The sequence below is a fragment of the Canariomyces notabilis genome (genome assembly GCF_033297395.1).
Source record: "Canariomyces notabilis strain CBS 508.74 unplaced genomic scaffold N656scaffold_2, whole genome shotgun sequence".
NCBI lineage: Eukaryota > Fungi > Ascomycota > Sordariomycetes > Sordariales > Chaetomiaceae > Canariomyces > Canariomyces notabilis.
Window position 1 is genome coordinate 472153 of NW_027041824.1, and position 17926 is coordinate 490078.

The 17926-nt window shown below is 54.2% G+C and overlaps 9 protein-coding genes across 9 annotated transcripts; 8 read left to right on the forward strand and 1 right to left on the reverse strand.

Annotated features, from left to right (window-relative positions):
- Window positions 1-110: 110 nt before the first annotated feature.
- N656DRAFT_765165 (N-acetyltransferase-like protein) lies at window positions 111-970 on the forward strand (the record flags this gene model as incomplete). Its single annotated transcript, XM_064813383.1, has 2 exons — window positions 111-579; window positions 642-970. 2 exons carry the CDS (start codon window positions 111-113, stop codon window positions 968-970), a joined length of 798 nt encoding a protein of 265 aa, XP_064673722.1.
- Window positions 971-1508: 538 nt separating this feature from the next.
- Window positions 1509-3734, forward strand: N656DRAFT_786605 (uncharacterized protein; the record flags this gene model as incomplete). The annotated part of the gene is made up of 3 exons (XM_064816543.1): window positions 1509-1697; window positions 1766-2172; window positions 2228-3734. The coding sequence occupies 3 exons, from the start codon at window positions 1509-1511 to the stop codon at window positions 3732-3734; spliced, it is 2103 nt and encodes a 700-aa protein (XP_064673723.1).
- Window positions 3735-4380: 646 nt separating this feature from the next.
- On the forward strand, window positions 4381-5463 carry N656DRAFT_765167 (uncharacterized protein; the record flags this gene model as incomplete). The annotated part of the gene is made up of 1 exon (XM_064813384.1): window positions 4381-5463. One exon carries the CDS (start codon window positions 4381-4383, stop codon window positions 5461-5463), a length of 1083 nt encoding a protein of 360 aa, XP_064673724.1.
- Window positions 5464-5732: 269 nt separating this feature from the next.
- On the reverse strand, window positions 5733-7388 carry N656DRAFT_774356 (SET domain-containing protein). Its single transcript, XM_064814253.1, has 2 exons — window positions 6527-7388; window positions 5733-6455 (listed from the first exon to the last, which is right to left on the reverse strand). Exons 1-2 carry the CDS (start codon window positions 7264-7266, stop codon window positions 5876-5878), a joined length of 1320 nt encoding a protein of 439 aa, XP_064673725.1. The 5' UTR covers window positions 7267-7388; the 3' UTR covers window positions 5733-5875.
- Window positions 7389-8716: 1328 nt separating this feature from the next.
- N656DRAFT_841656 (uncharacterized protein) lies at window positions 8717-9139 on the forward strand (the record flags this gene model as incomplete). The annotated part of the gene is made up of 2 exons (XM_064819006.1): window positions 8717-9023; window positions 9093-9139. The coding sequence occupies exons 1-2, from the start codon at window positions 8747-8749 to the stop codon at window positions 9137-9139; spliced, it is 324 nt and encodes a 107-aa protein (XP_064673726.1). The 5' UTR covers window positions 8717-8746.
- A 1197-nt stretch (window positions 9140-10336) lies between these two features.
- N656DRAFT_228350 (uncharacterized protein) lies at window positions 10337-12065 on the forward strand. The gene has a single exon (XM_064808946.1). It carries the CDS (start codon window positions 10542-10544, stop codon window positions 11844-11846), a length of 1305 nt encoding a protein of 434 aa, XP_064673727.1. The 5' UTR covers window positions 10337-10541; the 3' UTR covers window positions 11847-12065.
- Window positions 12066-12284: 219 nt separating this feature from the next.
- On the forward strand, window positions 12285-12977 carry N656DRAFT_794492 (uncharacterized protein; the record flags this gene model as incomplete). The annotated part of the gene is made up of 1 exon (XM_064817281.1): window positions 12285-12977. The coding sequence occupies one exon, from the start codon at window positions 12285-12287 to the stop codon at window positions 12975-12977; it is 693 nt and encodes a 230-aa protein (XP_064673728.1).
- A 778-nt stretch (window positions 12978-13755) lies between these two features.
- On the forward strand, window positions 13756-15384 carry N656DRAFT_700576 (sugar transporter; the record flags this gene model as incomplete). Its single annotated transcript, XM_064810877.1, has 2 exons — window positions 13756-14803; window positions 14855-15384. The coding sequence occupies 2 exons, from the start codon at window positions 13756-13758 to the stop codon at window positions 15382-15384; spliced, it is 1578 nt and encodes a 525-aa protein (XP_064673729.1).
- Window positions 15385-16037: 653 nt separating this feature from the next.
- N656DRAFT_765172 (uncharacterized protein) lies at window positions 16038-17281 on the forward strand (the record flags this gene model as incomplete). The annotated part of the gene is made up of 3 exons (XM_064813385.1): window positions 16038-16187; window positions 16243-16573; window positions 16656-17281. 3 exons carry the CDS (start codon window positions 16038-16040, stop codon window positions 17279-17281), a joined length of 1107 nt encoding a protein of 368 aa, XP_064673730.1.
- Window positions 17282-17926: the final 645 nt, after the last annotated feature.

Consider the following 17926-nt stretch of genomic DNA (forward strand, 5'->3'; position numbering starts at 1 on the left):
CGGTTGCCTAGCGGAGAGGTATTTCAACTGCTGGAGTCCGGATCGGGGAGCCTGTTGGGATCTTCCACAATTCACTTAACTGGCTCGGACCCGACCGAGCTCCTAAAGACATGGCTACCACCGTCAATCCTCGGATCCGCGTGCGCGAGGCCACACCGGCCGATGCCGAGGCCATCACTGACATCCACTTTGGGGCCTTTGACGACAACATCATGAACCGCCTGATGTACCCCAACGGTGTATCCGAAGATTCCAAGAAGAAGTTCCGCACCCGACTCTTCCCGTCCAACTCCCCTCAGGTCGATGGTGAGAGCGACGCTGCGCGACAGCCCCAAACTCTGCTCTGGGTCGCCGAGTATTTCCCGGAAGACGCCGCTGCCGCTGACAAGCCTGGCGAGATAGTTGCCTATTCCAAGTGGCAGCTCAACCGGGTACAGCAAACAGAGGAAGAATGGAAAAAGGACTCTCCCGCGACTGCAGAGGTATGGGGTGAGGGCTGTGACCTTGCTGTCGTTGACGCCTTCATCGGCGCCATGAACAGGAAACAGCGCGAGCACGCCAAAGGCGAGCCTGCATTGCGTAAGGGACCTCCTTGCCGAGTGCGAGCTCCAAATTAATATCTTTACTCACGTCCGACACAGTTTTGGGACTCCTCGCCTGCAAGCCGGGTCGCCAGCGGCTGGGCGCAGGATCAGCCCTTCTGAGGCGGGGCATTGAGCTCGCCGACCGCCTGGGTCTTCCGTGCCGCTTGGAGGCCACCCCTGTTGGTTATTATCTCTATAGGAAATATGGCTTTGAAGATGTTGATGTTTTGGACGTCAACGTTACGGAGAGATGGGGAGTCGTCAAGGAAGATGGCAGTTATTGGGGGGCTGACAACGCCGTGGCTATCGCCGGACGGGCCCCGGAAGGGGTAATGCGGACCGTTATTATGAGGAGGCCGGCTAGGCAGCCCGAGTCGGCAGCATAAATGGCGGCAAATTATAGCAACCGCCGCCGAGAGAATTGAGTCGTGTTGGATACCTCAAACGTCACCTACGTTCTCTAACAGATACAGCGCACGTCTTGGCCGCATAGAGATTCTCTGGTTTTTGCCTCACGTGCGTGCACTTGTCTGTTCAAGCTCTATTATTCAGTTCCTAAACGGGAACTAAAGAATTTGGGTACGGGACTTTTGCTGATTGCCTTAGCTCGGTGTTGTGCCTTTAGGTATGCTAACACCCCTGAACAACTCGCGGCATCCCCACCCTCGCACATCCAGTCGGGACAACGGCTAATATATCCAGCCCGCTAGGTTGGATATAGTATGCGGCTCTCCAGCCTCCGAGAATGCCACCTTATTGTTTATATATCCAACACAAACCTCATGCCATGGCCACTCCCTCAATAACTTCAAGTCTTTGGGGCGAGCGAATGTCGACCTCATATTCTTTTAGCTTGGGCTGTGGTACCAGAACACAGAAACCGTTGCCAGCATGGCTGTTGATATTGTGAGAAACGTGCCCAGCATGGCAGCAACCAAAGAAGCGTCTGTTGCGGTCCCCCGGCGAAGACCGACCAAAGAGGACTTAATCAGTACACACAAGACACACTTGGACAAGCAAGACAGATCGCCAGATGCGCCACGGCCGGTGAAGCAGCCTATTATGTCCGAGGCGTACCCAGCTTCGACAAGATCCATCAGAGAACTTGAAATAGTACGACTCCCCTCTAGTTCACTCAGAAGAAAAGAATGGCGTACCTACCTTAGCTAACCGACACAAAGATACCGTTAAGTGATCTCTGTGTCGAGGCACATCACCGAGGGAAGGGCATCATCGTCAAGGCCATCAGTCCGCCGTACGTCGGTGCGGGTGCCGTGAGTATTGTGGAAGATCAGTTCGGCAATGCCGAGCGGCTGGCCATATACAACCAGCCAGATTCTTCCATCTTGTCAGCCGTTCCCGAGGGTTGTGTGGTCGCCGTGAAGGAACCATACTACAAGAAGAACGGCTCAGAGAACGACTTTATGATTTGCGTCGACCATCCCTCGGATGTCATCCTCTTGCGATTCACTGACCCAATCATTCCCGAGCCGCTGAGGCTCGGCCCATTGTTGAAGACGGCGGAGGACTGGAAAAAGGCCGGTGACACGGCCTTCATTGAGAAAGACTTCCCAACAGCAGTATTTTGGTGAGTTTAAAATCCCATTCCCATCACAAAATACAAATCTTGTTAACCTTCTCAGCTATACCGAAGCACTTGAAAGCTCCTCCGACCCGACCTTCCAATCCCCCATATACACGAAGCGCGCGGGCACCAACCTCGTCCTCGGCCGCTACGACGACGCCAAAGCCGACGCCCTGGCCTCTCTCGCGGGCGGTCCCCAGCAGCACGAATGGAAAGCCTACTACAACGCGGGCCGCGCCGCCTACGGCCTTTGCGACTACAGGACGAGCCACTCGCTCCTAAGCAAAGCCCTCGCCCTCAACCAGTCCCACAGCGGCATCCAACGGGAGCACGCCCGGTGCGAGGCGCGCCTGCACGAGGAAGAAACTGGGAACTACGACTTCCCCGCCATGCTGGCATCTCTGACCGCGCAGTCGGTGCACTTAGACCGGGGATCTTTTCTCCGCAACACACGCGTGGCCGACTCGGCGCACCACGGGCGGGGGCTGTTCGCCGCGCGGGACCTTGCCGCAGGCGAAATCATCTTTGTCGAGAAGGCGACGCTCATGCCCAACCAGTACGACCCCGGGCGGGCGTCGGCGGCGCTCTACGCGCTGACCGTCCGCCAGCTGTGCGACAACCCGTCGCTTGCCGAGCCAGTGCTGGGCATGTACGGCGGGGAGTATGCCCGGAGTGGGATGGAAGGGATGATTGTGGATGGCGTGCCCGTGGTGGATGTCTTTTTGGTCGAGAGCATCCGCACAAAGAACTGCTTTAGTTCCCCAAGGTCGACCGTCGAAGATACCAAGCCCAGCATGCCCTCGGGAAGGCAGGCGAAAGGGCTATGGGTACACGCCGCGGCTATGAACCACGGCTGCGTGGCCAACTCGATGCGGTCGTTTGTCGGCGACATGCTCATTAGCCGCGCAACGAGGGACATCAAAGAAGGGGAGGAGATCTTTCAGCAGTATGTCCCCGTAAAATCGCTGGTTGACGCGCGCAACAGGCAGTACCTGGAAGGGTGGGGGTTTGAGTGCGGGTGTAAGCTGTGCGTCACGGAGCGCCGCAGTCCCGAGGCAAACCTGGCCAAGCGGAAGGAGGCGCTGATGGCGGTAGAGAAGGTGTGCAACAAGAAACTGCCGGGGAAAGGGGACTTGGTCCCTGACGCGACGATTCGGAATGTGGAACGGTTGACGAAGCAGCTGGAGGATCTTCATGAGGCGGACGTGTACGCGGAAGGCCTACCAAAGTTGACGCTCATTTACCCTTGCAACTGGCTGGTTGGCGCGCACAAGGGAAGGAAAAACCACGCGAAAGTGATCCGGTATGCAAAGAAGGTGCTGAGGTGTTTTGGGTTCATAGTGCCCGAGGATAAGGGTGTGGAGTGGGATCCGAGGAAAATGTACTCGTCTTCGGGCGACATGACGTTGATGACGGTTCATGTGGTGGTTGCGCTCAGGAGGCTGGCGGAGGCGTACGAGGCGCTGGGAGAAGGGGATATGGCCAAGAAATGTGTCGAGGCAGCGAAGTTTGGATACATGCTGGTGACGGGGTTCGAGAACGATTTGAGTATGCTGGACAGATAACGGATGGTGTCGTGAGCTTTGGAAGGCTTGAGATTTTATCCTTGTACCTAGGAGGGAAGGGAAGGAATTTGGCGCCAGTGCTGGACATACAGAACAACACATGATTTGCGGTTTCTACTGTACTACTACCTAACGTCCTTACAAGTTACAGATCCCTCGTTGATAATGACTCTTTGTGACTTTGTTGAGTTTGTTCATACTGTTCAAGGCCAGTCACCATACAGAGATTGAAACAACAACTCTAACAGCAGACTCGTTCGGACGTGAGGAACGACAGTACAATACTCCTGACCATTAAGGGGTGGAAATTGAACGTCAGTACGGTATATACACCCTGACGTGACTGTATCCTGTATCTGTGGGTCTGTGAAGTGCTGTTCAAGGGGCTTCTCCTTTGGTCCAAAGAGATAATGACCTATTCGAGGATCCGGCCTCTAGCTTCAAAAACCAGCGTCGACCGTGGAGTAACAGTATGTACAATACCGCTGTCTCGATTCCAACAACTAACCTATTCTCTCCTATTCTCTACCATCACTCCGGATTTTGCCTATATCAAGCCGACCATCCCAAGCGAATCCCAAGTTGTCTTTTCCCCTTCTTGCTTTGACATTTGAGAGTTCAAACGCGTCATCTGAATAACACCAACATGAGCCGACGCGATAATACCCGAGACAACCATCCACGCCGGGCTGTACGGCCGCAAGACCAGGACGAGAGCGACTCCGAGTCGCTTCCTTCTTACGACAACCTCGACCCGCGGCCACCTCCGTACGGAAATGTCAACCCCCGGCTCGCATCAGGACGACCGAATGGCCTCGACGCATGGGACTATATGGAGGACGGCTACTCTGCCAACTTTGAACATATTCCCCGTCCCCGTAGTCCCGAGCGGGTGCTGAATCACCGGTTGCTTGAGGCTTTGTACACGGTCCGTTCCGAAGAAGAGCACATGCGAGACCCATACCCCAGGGTTTCCGCCAATCCCCTAGGCCATACCCCCGAGGTTTACATGAACCTCCGCAATCACCGAATCGCCGTGGAGGTCCGCCTGGGCCGGTTCAAGGAGCTCTTTTGCCACCAAGTCTTTGCGGCCTACTGGCAGTGCGGGAAGGGGTGCTACGGAGACCGCAGCTACAACCGGGTCAATATCTTCGCTGCCCTTGGTGAGGACCTCCCACTCTCGTCCTCTCTGTCCTGCTCAAACTGCGGCGAACCCGCGAAGGACATCACCGTGCTCGCTAACGGGCAAAAGCAGCCCATTATGCTGACGAGTGGTGAGGTTCTCATGTCAAGCAGGCTCAACACTGAGCGGTACATGTGGTGCTGCCACTGCAGGGACTTGTCGGTGGACGGGGTCAGCCGGAACAACAACGACTGCGACCACTGCCGCAACCCCCGGGGGAATAGATGCCCGCAATGCTTCTGGTGCAATGACTACATGGAGCCCACCAGGTTCTGCAACGGAGATCTGGTCAAGTACGGCATCCTACATGTCCATGAGAGTGCCGTAGCACTGAGGGACGGGACTCCCCAGCCTCGGGAGGCGCGGTTCTCCGCACTTCTATCCGAACTTTTTGCTCTCCTGCGCCATCTGGGTCCCGACGCCAGAGAAAGGATCTCCATCTTGTGGCGGCTCACAATGTCAGCCATTTCGTTCGGAATCTTGATCACCACTTACCGAGACGAATGGTATGTGCCCGTTCGTGGACGAGGAGGAGGACAGAGTTGATGTTGCACTCTGAAAGATTCCGAGCCCGGTTACGTTAGGTACTGGGTGAATCAGTCATCAATACCTGTCAAGCAGCGTTTGGCCTTGACCCTTGATAGTGTACCTAAGGTACCTATACCTACCCTCAGATTGATACACAGAGGTAGGACCTGAATACCATTACATAACCCAATACAGTACCTTAGCAATGCCTTGAGTGTGACCTAGTAAATTACATGAGTACTGCCTGGCCACTGAGCGTCTTTGTTGATTTGCACGAGATGGTGAATTGCAGCACAATAATAGCGTTTAATCTCCTTAGGGCCCGGAGCTACCTACACAGCCTTGTTCGTCCCTTTTAGCACCGGATTATCTAGGCCAGGTAGGTAGGTACCTACCGATGTTAGGTAGGTAGTCTCCTTCACCTTCTATGCTACTTCCCCTTTCCCCTTGTCCTATTCCTCCCCTCTCCAACTCCCTCTCCACTAACAACCTTGATCCCCCACGACCAATGCCCCTTCGGATCCTCAGCCAAGCTCTTCATGGACCCATAGTCCCTCGCATCCGGGCCATACTCCCTGACCAACGCCTCGGCCGCCTGAGTGGCAAACTCCCTCGCCTTTTCCTCGTTCCCAAACATGGAATAGATCAGCGCCGCACGCGTGAAGGCCGGGGCCAGGTACGTGTCGAGGCGCTCGGCGAGGTACAGCTCGACCAGTTTGCCGCCCATCTCGGGCCTGATTGCGTCGCCGCGGTCTTTGCTGGCCATTTTGGATTCGATTTCCTCCTCGAGCTCCTTGATCAGCCGGATGCGCGTGTCGGATGCTGCCGAGTCGGCCTCGGAAAGGGTGCATTGCTGGCACGAACACTCAAACCCCCATGCCCGAAGCTGGGATTGCCGCTCGGACTTGACTTCCTGCCCGTAGATGTAGCTGATGGTTAGCTCCTCGCCCGCGGGGATGTCCCGCACGGCCACCGTGATGTGGGTTAGGTTGCGCAGGCGGTAGTGCAGGCTAAGGGTAGGTATGGCAGGTTAGCAAGTCCATGACATCGATGAAAGGGGCGAGGGGAAAGTGAGTTGTACTTGGGCCGGCAATCATGGTTAAACCTGCTAACGTCGGGATAGCTGGCCAGGTGCGCCGAGTGCGCCTTGTCGCCATCCGTGTATAAGCGGAACGCGTTCTTCTCCATTTTGGCGTAGATGGTGTCACCCATTTGTTTCATGAATTTCTCCCGGGTGGATTCGGGCAGTTTGTCAACCGCTTGGCGATACAGGTCCTCCCGCACTTCCGGGTCCAGGTCCATATGTGGCGTCGCTTGTATCAGCATCGCCGGCAAGGCCCGGAAGATGATCTCGCCTTTGTGGATGGTTCGGTTGGCGACAAGCCCAATTCCCTTCCCAGGAATTTTTTTCTCGTAATAGGCCGTTGGTTCGATGCTTGACTGAGCAGGTACAGGAAATTTGGCCGCGAGGTAGGCCTGGCGGGCTGCTGTGATCAAAACCATGCCGCTCCCGCCTATCTCCTTGTTGGAGTAGATGCAAAATTCGGTGAAACAGCTCTCAGGTCCTTTCCATGGTGGTGAGAGCTTGTAGTCCTTGGCAGGAATGTAACGCTCGTCATTCTCATCCCACAGCTCCGGCTCAACCTGGATGAAGTTCTGTGCTGGCTGGATTGTATGTGCAGCGCAGATGGGTTGCTCAACGTGAACTTCATGCTGTAGCAGTGGACTTGATAGGCATATTTCGTGTGTATCTGCATGCGTTTGAAATGCTGTAATAACATGACCTAGGGATAGGACTGAGACAAGACGGCGTAGTTGCATTGTGGCTGTCCTTGGAGGCGCGTCGAGTAGCTTGTGTGTGGATTAGAAGAGGTTCAAGGTTTCTCTACACGAGCCTGCTTGATACTGGAGAAATTACCATTGCTCATCAGTAGAAGCTGTCGTCTCAGACGTGAAGATCTGTCCAGTGGAACGCGGCCAGTGGCCCCGAACTGGAGATTTGGCTAAATACCTTTGAATGTGGTTGTGACGATGCCAAGCATGGATATCGGAGGAACCTCTTCCAGTTCGCTGGCGGCCAACCAAGTGTCTAGAACTGTTAATGACATATTTTTACATGGTGTGTTCCATTCCACTTGTTCGTTGATGAGGCACTTGAGGTGGCCAGAAAAACATGAGTGGGACATTGGAGGTGCAGGAAAAGGGGTAAAAAGGGGAACCCTAACCCGGAAACTGGAGTATCCGTACCTACATATCCCGCAAGTTCAGGTTGTCTATTTGTCGGAGAGTATAAAAAGTGAGTTTTGAGCCATGTTTAATTTGTTGGTAAGCCTCGGAATGTTCGGGTGTTGAGAAGAACATCCTCATGATATCCCAAGCTGGAATGATCTAGAAATAGCACCCGGACACTGCCAGGTAGTACCTATAGAGCACAACAGCAATTACTAGTAGTCACAGACGAAAAGCCGTACGCCATATCACGAGAACTTGTAGTTAAGGTATCTCGATAGTCCCCGTGATACCAACAGTGTAGTACGGCATCGACTGGACTGAAACCTATCTGGAGTACCTACCTATGTATACAGCATAGCCACACCCGCTGCCAAGCATTGAACGTTGGCGAGGCTGCTCTGGTAGGGTCAAACGTAACTGATATAATAAATGTCATCTAACGAGGACGCTGAAGAGTCCCTCTTATGGCATTGTATATGACCATGTCGTCAAGATACCTGACTCTATGGCGGTCGTGGCCGTAGCCTGATCTTACGCTTGAAGTTGCTCTTCCAAATGCCTGCCGTGTACCTCGCACTTCAACGCTCGGAATGATGTTCCCGTGCTCTAACTCCCAGCCAAGCTGCATTGTTAATGCAGGAACTGTCCGTGCTAGTAATTGGTGTGTTACAGACTTTCAATTTGCTTGGCGATTGGTCCCAGGGACCCGGAGGCGCTCGGGGCTGAGGCTCAAATATCGGGGCCCCGGATGATCTGGACATCTTGTCCTCTGGTTGAGAGATGCCTCAGCTTACTGCCAGCGTTTTCATCGGGAAGATGAAGCTTTGGCAACCACACCTTGATGTGACCGTTTCGTGTATACTACGATAATCGGAACTTTCGCGATCCCGGGCAGGGCCAGCTATGTCCTCGTCAGTGTCTATTTAAAGAGAGATCCCACCTCTCGAGAAGTGCCAGACTGGGGTTCCAACTCATTCTCCACAGAGAGAACTACAGGAGCCTACCTGAGAAACTATCTTACGACCTTTGATAGCCTACTGCTACTACTTCATCACCCTAAGCCATCATCATGAAGCTCTCCATGCTCTTCCTTGCCGCCATCGCTGCCCCGGTTTTCGCCACGGCCGGAGGTCGCTGCTCCAGCGGATGGGGCGATGACTGCATCTGCCTCGACTACAAGGATTGCCGCGACAAATGGGGCGGACAGCCGCACTCTGGCTCCCCGGGTAACAAGCCGTGCCCCAACGACCCTGACCACATCAGGGGCTGTATTGTGAAGCCCTGCCACGGTCAGGGCAAGGGCACGCAGTGCCTCTGGAAGAATTCTTGCAAGAAGCCGAACAAAAGTGAGCAATGGGGAACCAATGAATGCCATGTGCTGTCGTAAAGAGAGACTGACCGTGCCTGGGTGCTAGAACCGGGTTGCCCAGGAGGCCACGACTTTATCTGCTGCGACCACTAGTTTCAATAAGCTTCAGGTGGCTGGTTGGGCATATGCATTGCATGATGCTGATATCCGTAACCTCCACCTGTTCTGTTCTGGAGATCTTGGGACGCTTCGGGAATGTTGGAAAGGGTTCAACGAAAGAAAATCTTTACCCCAAGGCGCTTTATATGTTAGTAATATACTTTTCGCCGGGTAATGGACTTCCTACTACTTTGGCTGCAAATCTGATACCGAAAGTCGTAAGTAAAGGTGCTGTAGAATTTTGGGAACACCAGCCTGGTTGTGTGTGAATGTGGGCGTATTCCATTTTGGTTCGTTCAGGACTTTCGTCGTCGCTACTGTCCTTAGCTGGGGTGATATCTTGCAGACGGTTTCACTCCGTCGAAATGTCCTCTGGACTCGAGTTGCTGTATGGGCAGTACTATGTTGTATATAAAACCTAGCACAGCACGTCCCTACACGGCTTTGTATCGTATTGGCCTTTGGCCCCCTGGACGTTAAGCGTACCGGTATACAACAACCACAAACTTAGCTAGGGTGAGCTGTGTCTGACTTGCCCCAGTGAGCCTTCCCTACTGTTGGAAAATCACAGTAAGGCTCCGAGTACGCGTACGCTAAAGTGGTGATGGGATTCGTGGTGGTTGTCTATTGGTTGTAAGGTGGAAATTGTCTGCAGGTGGACGAAGCCCCTGACTGGCTTCAGGGCTACGCGTAGTTGCACACCTTTAGAAGGCACCGCCATCCCAATTCCATCGCCCCTTCCGTCCTCCGGGCCCCCGGCTAGGAGACCCGTATTTTGCCACGGCAGGAGCAAAAAACAAATATTTCCCGCTCGTTTGTTCTTCAGGACTGAACGAATTTCTTACATGATGGTGTGCCGCTCTCTTCCTCTTTACGAGTACCATCCGCTCCAACAAGAGCACGAGATCAGCTTGCTGAGAGTTACCGGCACCTCTGACTCCTCCCAGCAGTGGGATTTCTCGCTCATCCACACGACCATCGACCATGCACCGCCATACGAGACGATCTCATATGTATGGGGCCCAAATCTCCTCAACCACTCGCTGGCACTCAGTACCGGAACCGTACTGCGCATCAACGAGGATCTCGAACGCGCATTGAATCGTGCCGTACGTCATTGCTCGACAGGGTACCTCTGGGTAGACCAGGTCTGCATCAACCAGGCGGATACCGCAAAGCGAAACCACCAGGTGAAGATTATGGGCCAGATCTATAGGTCGTGCTTCCGGGTGCTTGTCTGGTTAGGTTGCGACGACCTACCCGCATGCTCTTCTCTGGACTTTGTCTGCGAGATTGCAAACGATGCCCTTGAAAGAGGTCTGCAAAGGAAGATCTTTTCCAGCGCTTGCAAACCATACTGCTGGGCGACGTGTTCATAAAGAAACATGATATAGCCATGCATCGGGACGATGAGCAGTTGGCACTCAGGCAACTTTACAAGTACCTCGGAAGCTCTTGGTTTTCACGGGCCTGGGCCTTCCAAGAAGTCGTTCTACCGTTACGCTCCGGCATCCTTATTGGAATCTCGGCCATTCCTCTCGAAGGCCTCTACTGGATATGCGGAATGATCGATTGGATTGAGAGGGAGGGGGTATTGCCGCCGCCGGTTGGCCCCGACGACATAACCCTGTCTTCCCGCGGCCGGAGAATAGTGCCAATCATGCAACGAACCTGGAAAAGCTTGCATCTCCCAGAGGATCCTCAGTCAGTACCGTACCATAGCATCACGCAGTTGCTGTCCTCTATCTCGCCGAATATGCAGACTTCGGTTCCTCAAGATCGTATATACGCATTCCTGGGTCTCAACCTTGACCCACGCATAGTAATCGAGCCAAACTATCGAGATTCTGAACTGGAAGTCCAAGTTTGCACAGCAAAGGCAATTGTTCAAGGGTCTAATCGACTGGATATTTTCGAGTGTCTTTGTCGCGCAGGAGATCGCGACCAAGACTGGCCTTTCTCCAGAAGAAGGCCAACTTGGGCACCAGAATTTACTCGCGAGGAGCACCTCAGTTCATTCTCGATATCAGAAGCTCTGTCACGGCAACCCCAGGGAGGATCCAACATGTATCCTCGTATCGGCAAGTGTGATTCAAAGACACTGACTGTACATGGGCGAAGAATAGACCGTATCAGGAGCCGAATTGACCCCATGGAAAGAACATACTTCGATTTCTCCCACTATGTCACCTCGGCCGTTCAGGGCTGTGAACCATCGCAACGCCAGGTGCCCCGCCCAACAGCACAGACCGTGCTCGCAGCAATCCTGGCCCAGGGCCATTGTGACAATGGCCTGGTCGCCCGCTGCTTCAGCAAGACTGAGCTCCTGGGAGGGATATTGATGTCAGTCGTCCGCCTCTACCTCGACAGAATAGAAACCAAATCCGGAGTGAATAAAGAAGTGGTCACATTCCAATGTTGGGAGGAGCTCCAAGAGGTTATATCCTCTCTTTATCATGTTGCGTACAAACACTATCTTTCTGTTACCGACGAAGGACGGATGGCGCTGGGGTGCACGCTAGAACCAGGTGATGAGATCTGGGTGCTCCACGGATGTACTAAGCCGGTGGCACTGAGACCTGCAAATGAGGGAACGTATTGTGTGCAAGAGACGTGCTTCTTGGAAGGCTGGATGGATCCGTGGGGCGCCGGTATGGTTGACTGGGGCGAAGAGGATGGCGTGGAGTTAAAATTGGTTTGAGCCATCCTCCAAGAAACCCTTGGAGGCCGCCAGTCAGTTCCCGTGCATGTATCCATCAAACCATTGAACATCCTGATGGTTGTCGCCAATCCCATCCGCATTGAATACCTTTTCCCTATCCGCCGTAGCACCTGTCAGCCCCGAATTGAGGCAATGCGGGTTGTAACCTATCATAAATCGAAAGAGTGATTCTAGGGGGGCAGTGCCAGCCTCTTAAACCCCTGAGTCACCGGCGAGTTGAGCACAACGATTTCTGCTCAGATAAGACGACCAGACATTAAACCCGACTAGCTGCACCTACACGTAGAAATCATGATTATCATCTTACATGGCATTCCATATTGATCTCGAGACTCAACCTAAACCCTTAGTCTCTCTCAGGCTGTCACTCTCCGAGGAGCACCTCACCTACCACAGAGACCAGACAGCTTCAGACAAATGGCAGCAACACCGTACAAACAGATCCGCGCGTCATATGACGACGAAACCATCACCGTGTACCAAGCCTACAACCGCACCATCGCCTCGGCAGCCGTCGAGAAGCAGCAGCTCGACGCCTCGCCCGCGTTCCGCACGTCGCGCATGACCTGGATCAAGCCGAGTTGGGCGTGGATGCTCTACCGGGCGGGTTACTCGTACAAGGACCCCGGGCAGGAGCGCATCCTGGCGCTCAAAATGAAGCACGCCGATTTCATCTGGCTCCTGGAGCAGGGCGTCTTGTCTAGTGCTGGTAGTACTTCCTCACGCAGTCCCACGGCGGAAAACGCACCAAGTGAGGTTGAACTAGAAGGGGGCACCTCAGGCACAACAACAAAAATGCAGGAGCAGAAGCAGAAACTTCCCGGGGTGCGCATCCAGTGGGATCCCGAGCGCACCGTCCGCTTGGAGAAACTTCCTTATAGGAGCATTCAGATTGGAATCCCCGCCGCGCTTAGCGAGCGCTGGGCGAGGGAGCTTGTTGTGAGCATCGAGGATGTGACGCAACGAGCGAGGGATTTGAAGAGGGTCTTGGACGAGAGGCCTGAGGTGACGGAGCAGGAGCTGGTCGAGATGGGGCTTGTGCCTGTTGAGAGGCCGTTTGAGATTCCGAAGGGGTCAGAGGCCGCGGTTAGGTTGGGCATGGTTGATTAGGTATCTGGTAGGTTCAGTGTTGGACCAGGCATGGGAAGGTGCTGGGCTGGAATGGGAACATTCAACACGGGCGCGGTACTTTGAGATGGGGGGACATCTGTTAGTGCAGCCAAATTTTCACAGCCAAAATTCGGCCTCTCAACTACCCCTCTTAACAAAGCCTGGCCCTGACGTTGTATTGTACATACCCCCTGCAGATTCCAAAGCTGCAAAAAACATTTTTGGGCCAGGGTCTCTAAAGTCTAACGTCACTTCAGGGTCATGGACAGAACGAGTTACCCCTGACCATGTCCACACCCTCGAGGTTTCCAACGAAAACCAACCAGTCTCTTCCACACACGCCCAAAAGCAACCAAACCAACACGCTGTCGAGTGCTTCCCGAGCTGCTAGGAATCGTCAGAACAAATTCGCAGCCTCGTATCACTATCAACCCGGAGATAGCTGTAACGTTATCCCCGTTTGGGAAGGTCGGCAGTGCGCTTCCACGGCAGTTCCAAGTTGCACAGTCTTTCTTGACGGGGTAAAGCGCCGCCAGATAGATAGCACTACCTTAAGATGGGATAACTACCGTAACATGGGATGATGGCCGACGTGTCCCATCCTTCGGCTTCGGCCGGGGTTTGGTCTTCGTGTGAGCGGACACCTCTTCTTCGAGATAACGACTCGCCGGACTCGGAGGATGCGGGAATCTCGTCCCATCATTATCAACAGCGTCCCCCCTCTGAGAATTCCAACCGTCATCTTCTGAACCTTTCAAGTTCCGGGCCAGGACCAAAGATGGGAGCACCACTACCGACCAACACCGACACGGGACATAATCATATAGTCAAGGATGTCTCAAGCAACACCGATCACGATGGTGGACTCGACGAGGCTGTCCAATTCGAACGCAACCTGGGCTTTCTCGAGGCATGCCGGCTCTATCCCGCCGCCATGGGCTGGTCAATCTTTGTCTCGCTCGGGGTGATCATGCTGGCCTTCGACCCCCAGCTGCTGGGGAACCTCTACGCTATGCCGCAGTTCCAATCCGACTTTGGCTACCTCTTCGAAGGGCAATACATCATCGCCGCGTCCTGGCAAACCGGCCTGTCGATGGGCAACCCCGTGGGCCAGGTCGTGGGCGCGCTCGTGGCCGGGTACCCCATGGAGCGGTACGGCCGCAAGTGGACGTTTGGCGCCTGCGTCGCGCTGACCACGGGACTGATCTTCATCCAGTTCTTTGCGCGGTCGCTCCCCGTGCTTCTTGCGGGTGAGCTGCTTGGCGGGTTGGTTCTGGGCTGCTACGCCGTGATTGCCCCGGCGTACTCGTCCGAGGTCTGTCCCATGGCTATCAGGGGGGTTCTGACTAGCTATGTCAACCTCTGCTTCGTCATGGGCCAGCTTCTTGCGAATGGGGTTTGTGCGGGGACCAGCAAGCTGCATGATCACTGGGCGTACTCGATCCCATTTGCGCTGCAATGGTTCTGGTCTCTGATCATCCTGCCGGGTCTGCTGTTTGTGCCTGAGAGTCCGTGGTGGCTGGTCCGCAAGGGGCGGTTGGCCGAGGCGGAGCACGTGTTGCGGCGGTTGGCGTCCGGGAAGGTCAATGTCCGGCGGACCCTGGCTGCGATTGTCGAGACGGACCGCCTGGAGAGGGAGCTGGAAATGGGCAGCACGTACTGGGATTGCTTCAGGGGCGTCAACCTCCGCCGGACCGAGATTTCCGTGGGAGTGTACTGCACGCAGGTGCTGAGCGGGATTTACCTGATCAACTACGGCACCTACTTCTTTCAGCTGGCGGGACTTTCTAAAGAGGATGCCTTCTCTATGGGCATCGGCTTCCTTGGTGAGAAGCTCTCTACTGAAGGAAGGTCTGATAGCTAACGTCGCATCGCAGCCGTTGGCTTCCTCGGAACCATTCTATCATGGCCCCTGATTGTCCGTTACGGCCGCCGCACCATCTACAACTCAGGCCTCTTTTTCCTCATCGTCCTGCAAATAATAATCGGCATCCTCGACTGCATCCCTGGACGGCCGTCGGGCGTTGCCTGGGCCGAGTCTTCGCTCATGCTTGTCTGGAACTTCTTCTACGACATCTCCATCGGGCCCATATGCTTCGTCATCATATCCGAGGCGAGCGCCACGCGCGTCCGGTCGAAGAGCATCGCCTTTGCTACAGCTGCACAAGGCGCTCTGGGGTGCATCATGACCGTCGCAATCCCGTACATGATCAACCCGGATGAGGCCAATATGCAGGGAAAGTTGGGCTTCTTCTTTGGCGGACTTGCCGCTTTGTGCTTTGTATGGGCCTTCTTCAGGGTGCCTGAGACCAAGGGGCGAACGTACGAGGAGCTGGACATTCTCTTTGAGAGAAAGGTGCCCACAAGACAGTTTGAGAGCTATGTTATTGAGACACACGGGCTGTAACGGCTCCGCTCAATTCTAACGATCACCACCAAGAAGGAGTTGGTCGCACGAGATGCCTGGAAACCAGATGCAGGTGTCCAACCTGAATACCTTGATTGGGCGTTTGGGCAACTCTGCCTATTGGTTTACCACGTCGTTCTGTCCATTTGTGGCAGAGACAAGCCCAAGCAGTACACCGGAACTGACCAACCCCGTCCACCCGATTGTCGTGCATCATCTCATGTCCAGACAAGCAGGACCTCATGACGTACAAACACCCTCACACCAAAAGTCAGTTGGCCAAAAAAGCGTGCAGGAACCTGGCACTGAATGAAGTTGAAGCTATGCTTTGCCGTGTTTCAAGTTGCTTCACTGTCTTGGGTCTCTGTATCTCGAGAACAAGCAACACAGTGACGGCCTGGCATTGACATTACCGTTTGAATGAGCCCCATTTCAAGGGTGTATGGTGTCTAGGGAGTATCCGTCATACCACATGCAGAAAACATGTCTCTGCTCTGAAGATTAAAGTTTCCTCTTTACCCTTCGGTATGATAGCTGTCCCCTGAAGTACCCACCGAACTGATGTCTCTATTATTACGCTCCTGGATTGCGACTCACATAGGTAACTGAAAACTGAGAGCTCTCTTCCGGTCACTCGCCAGTCGCTACCAACCATGGCCGCGGGCTTTTCCCTGTCCCGACTCGTCCCGCTACTCTGTTCCCTCGGTGCCTTCATCTTGCTGATGTTGGCCCTGCTCGCGGGGAATGATGCTGGCGTCCTAGAAGACTACGACATCATAGCCGCAAGTCAAACCTCGTCTGCCGTTTGCTTATCGACTTCTTGCATGTATGTCTTAACTGACACGTTTCTTCATCTAGGTCAACACCACGGGTCTCGGAAAGAATCTGATAGACCGGCTTGCCTCTCGCACCATCACTACACCCACCAGAACCGTTGAGACTCGAAATATTTGCAATGACCTCCCAAACGTTCTCGGCAAAGCGTGCGACTCGGCAGCCTCAGCGGTGGCCAGTGCCGGAAGTGCAGCCAGCGGCGCAGTCAACGACATCAACAACGACATTGCCGACCGCCTGGCCGAGCAGCTGCACATTCGCGACTTTTATTCACTGCATGCCCTTCGGATTTGTGAAGGCGATTTCACGCAAGATGGGCGCCGCAACGTCACGGAATGCCACCCTGGCTTTGCAGGTATGGATGCCACCTCCCTGCCATATATCATCAGTGGTGGTGATATAGTACCGAACTAATTTCAATTTAATCATGATGAAAGAAGTCGGATTTTCCATCCCCGCCCTCCTCAACAAGACCCTCACCCTCGACGTCGGGCCGCTGCTCAACCTCAACCTGTCCCTTTCCGACCTGGGGCTGACGGCGGACGTCGAGTTGGCGCTGGACAGCCTCAACTCGCTCATCAAAGCCATGACGGTCCTGTTTGCGCTGGGCGTCGGATTCACAGGCCTCACATTTCTCGCTTCGGTAACGAGCATGTTTATCCCCGACGACGGCGTCAGTAGTGGTCTGGTACTTTGGTCAAATCTGGGCGCCGTCTCGTTGGCGTTGCTCTTTCTTATCCTGGGGGGGCTGCTGGCGAGTATCGGCGCTAGGGTTGCTCAGGATAAGATCAATGCCCTCGGAAGGACCATCGGGTTGAATGCTGCTGCAGGGACCAAATGGCTTGCCATTGCATGGGTTGGGATTGGGTTGATGGTTGCGGTGGCGGGTTATTGGATTGCAGCTGTTGTACGACTGCGGAAAAGGAGGAAAGAAAAGGTGAATTACGATGACGCCGAGGGGCGAAAAGGAACACAGAGCATGAGTATGGGAGAGAAAGAGAGCTGGAGCCGAGTCATATCCTCGCGGTTTCCAGGACGAAAAGGGGGAGTACCGAATGCCTAGAACTAGTACCCAGTACTACCAGGATCCAAGCATCGTGGCTTAAGCTGCAAGCCCTCGGAAGCACACCTTAGTAGCCTCTAAGTAAGGCATTTGGCTACTAGTGGGTATACCAAATTCATGTCGGGCGTTATGGACGGCTACCATCGGTTTGGTACCCGGCCTCGGATCGACGTCATACCGGCTGATGAGGCTGCTCCGGATCGGGGCTCGGCTTCGGAGCTGAAAGTGGTCATGTCTTCATACTAACTACGGGCCGAGACGCCCTTTACCGACAAAGGACCTTTACGAGCAAGAACGCCCCGTCTCTTAGGTAGCATCGATGTGATACATCATCCATGGTAATGGCTGCTCAGCTCAGCCTTTGTGATTACCTATGGCAGCTGACAGTCTGAATCTTGGCTTCCAGCCTTCATCATGACCATATTGATTCATCACCAAGACGTGTCGACCAATCTATGACTTGGAAATGGAGGCACGTTGCGTCCGGTAGGAGAGAGGTATTCATTCAAGAGACCTGGTGCTTTCAAGAACACTACCTTAAGTTTCATGAGAAATAGGCCCATCTAGAACTCCCAAGGTAAACCGCATTCAGGACCAATACCACGTTCACGGATGCCCAGGTTGAGGGGGACTTGCTTGGCGTAA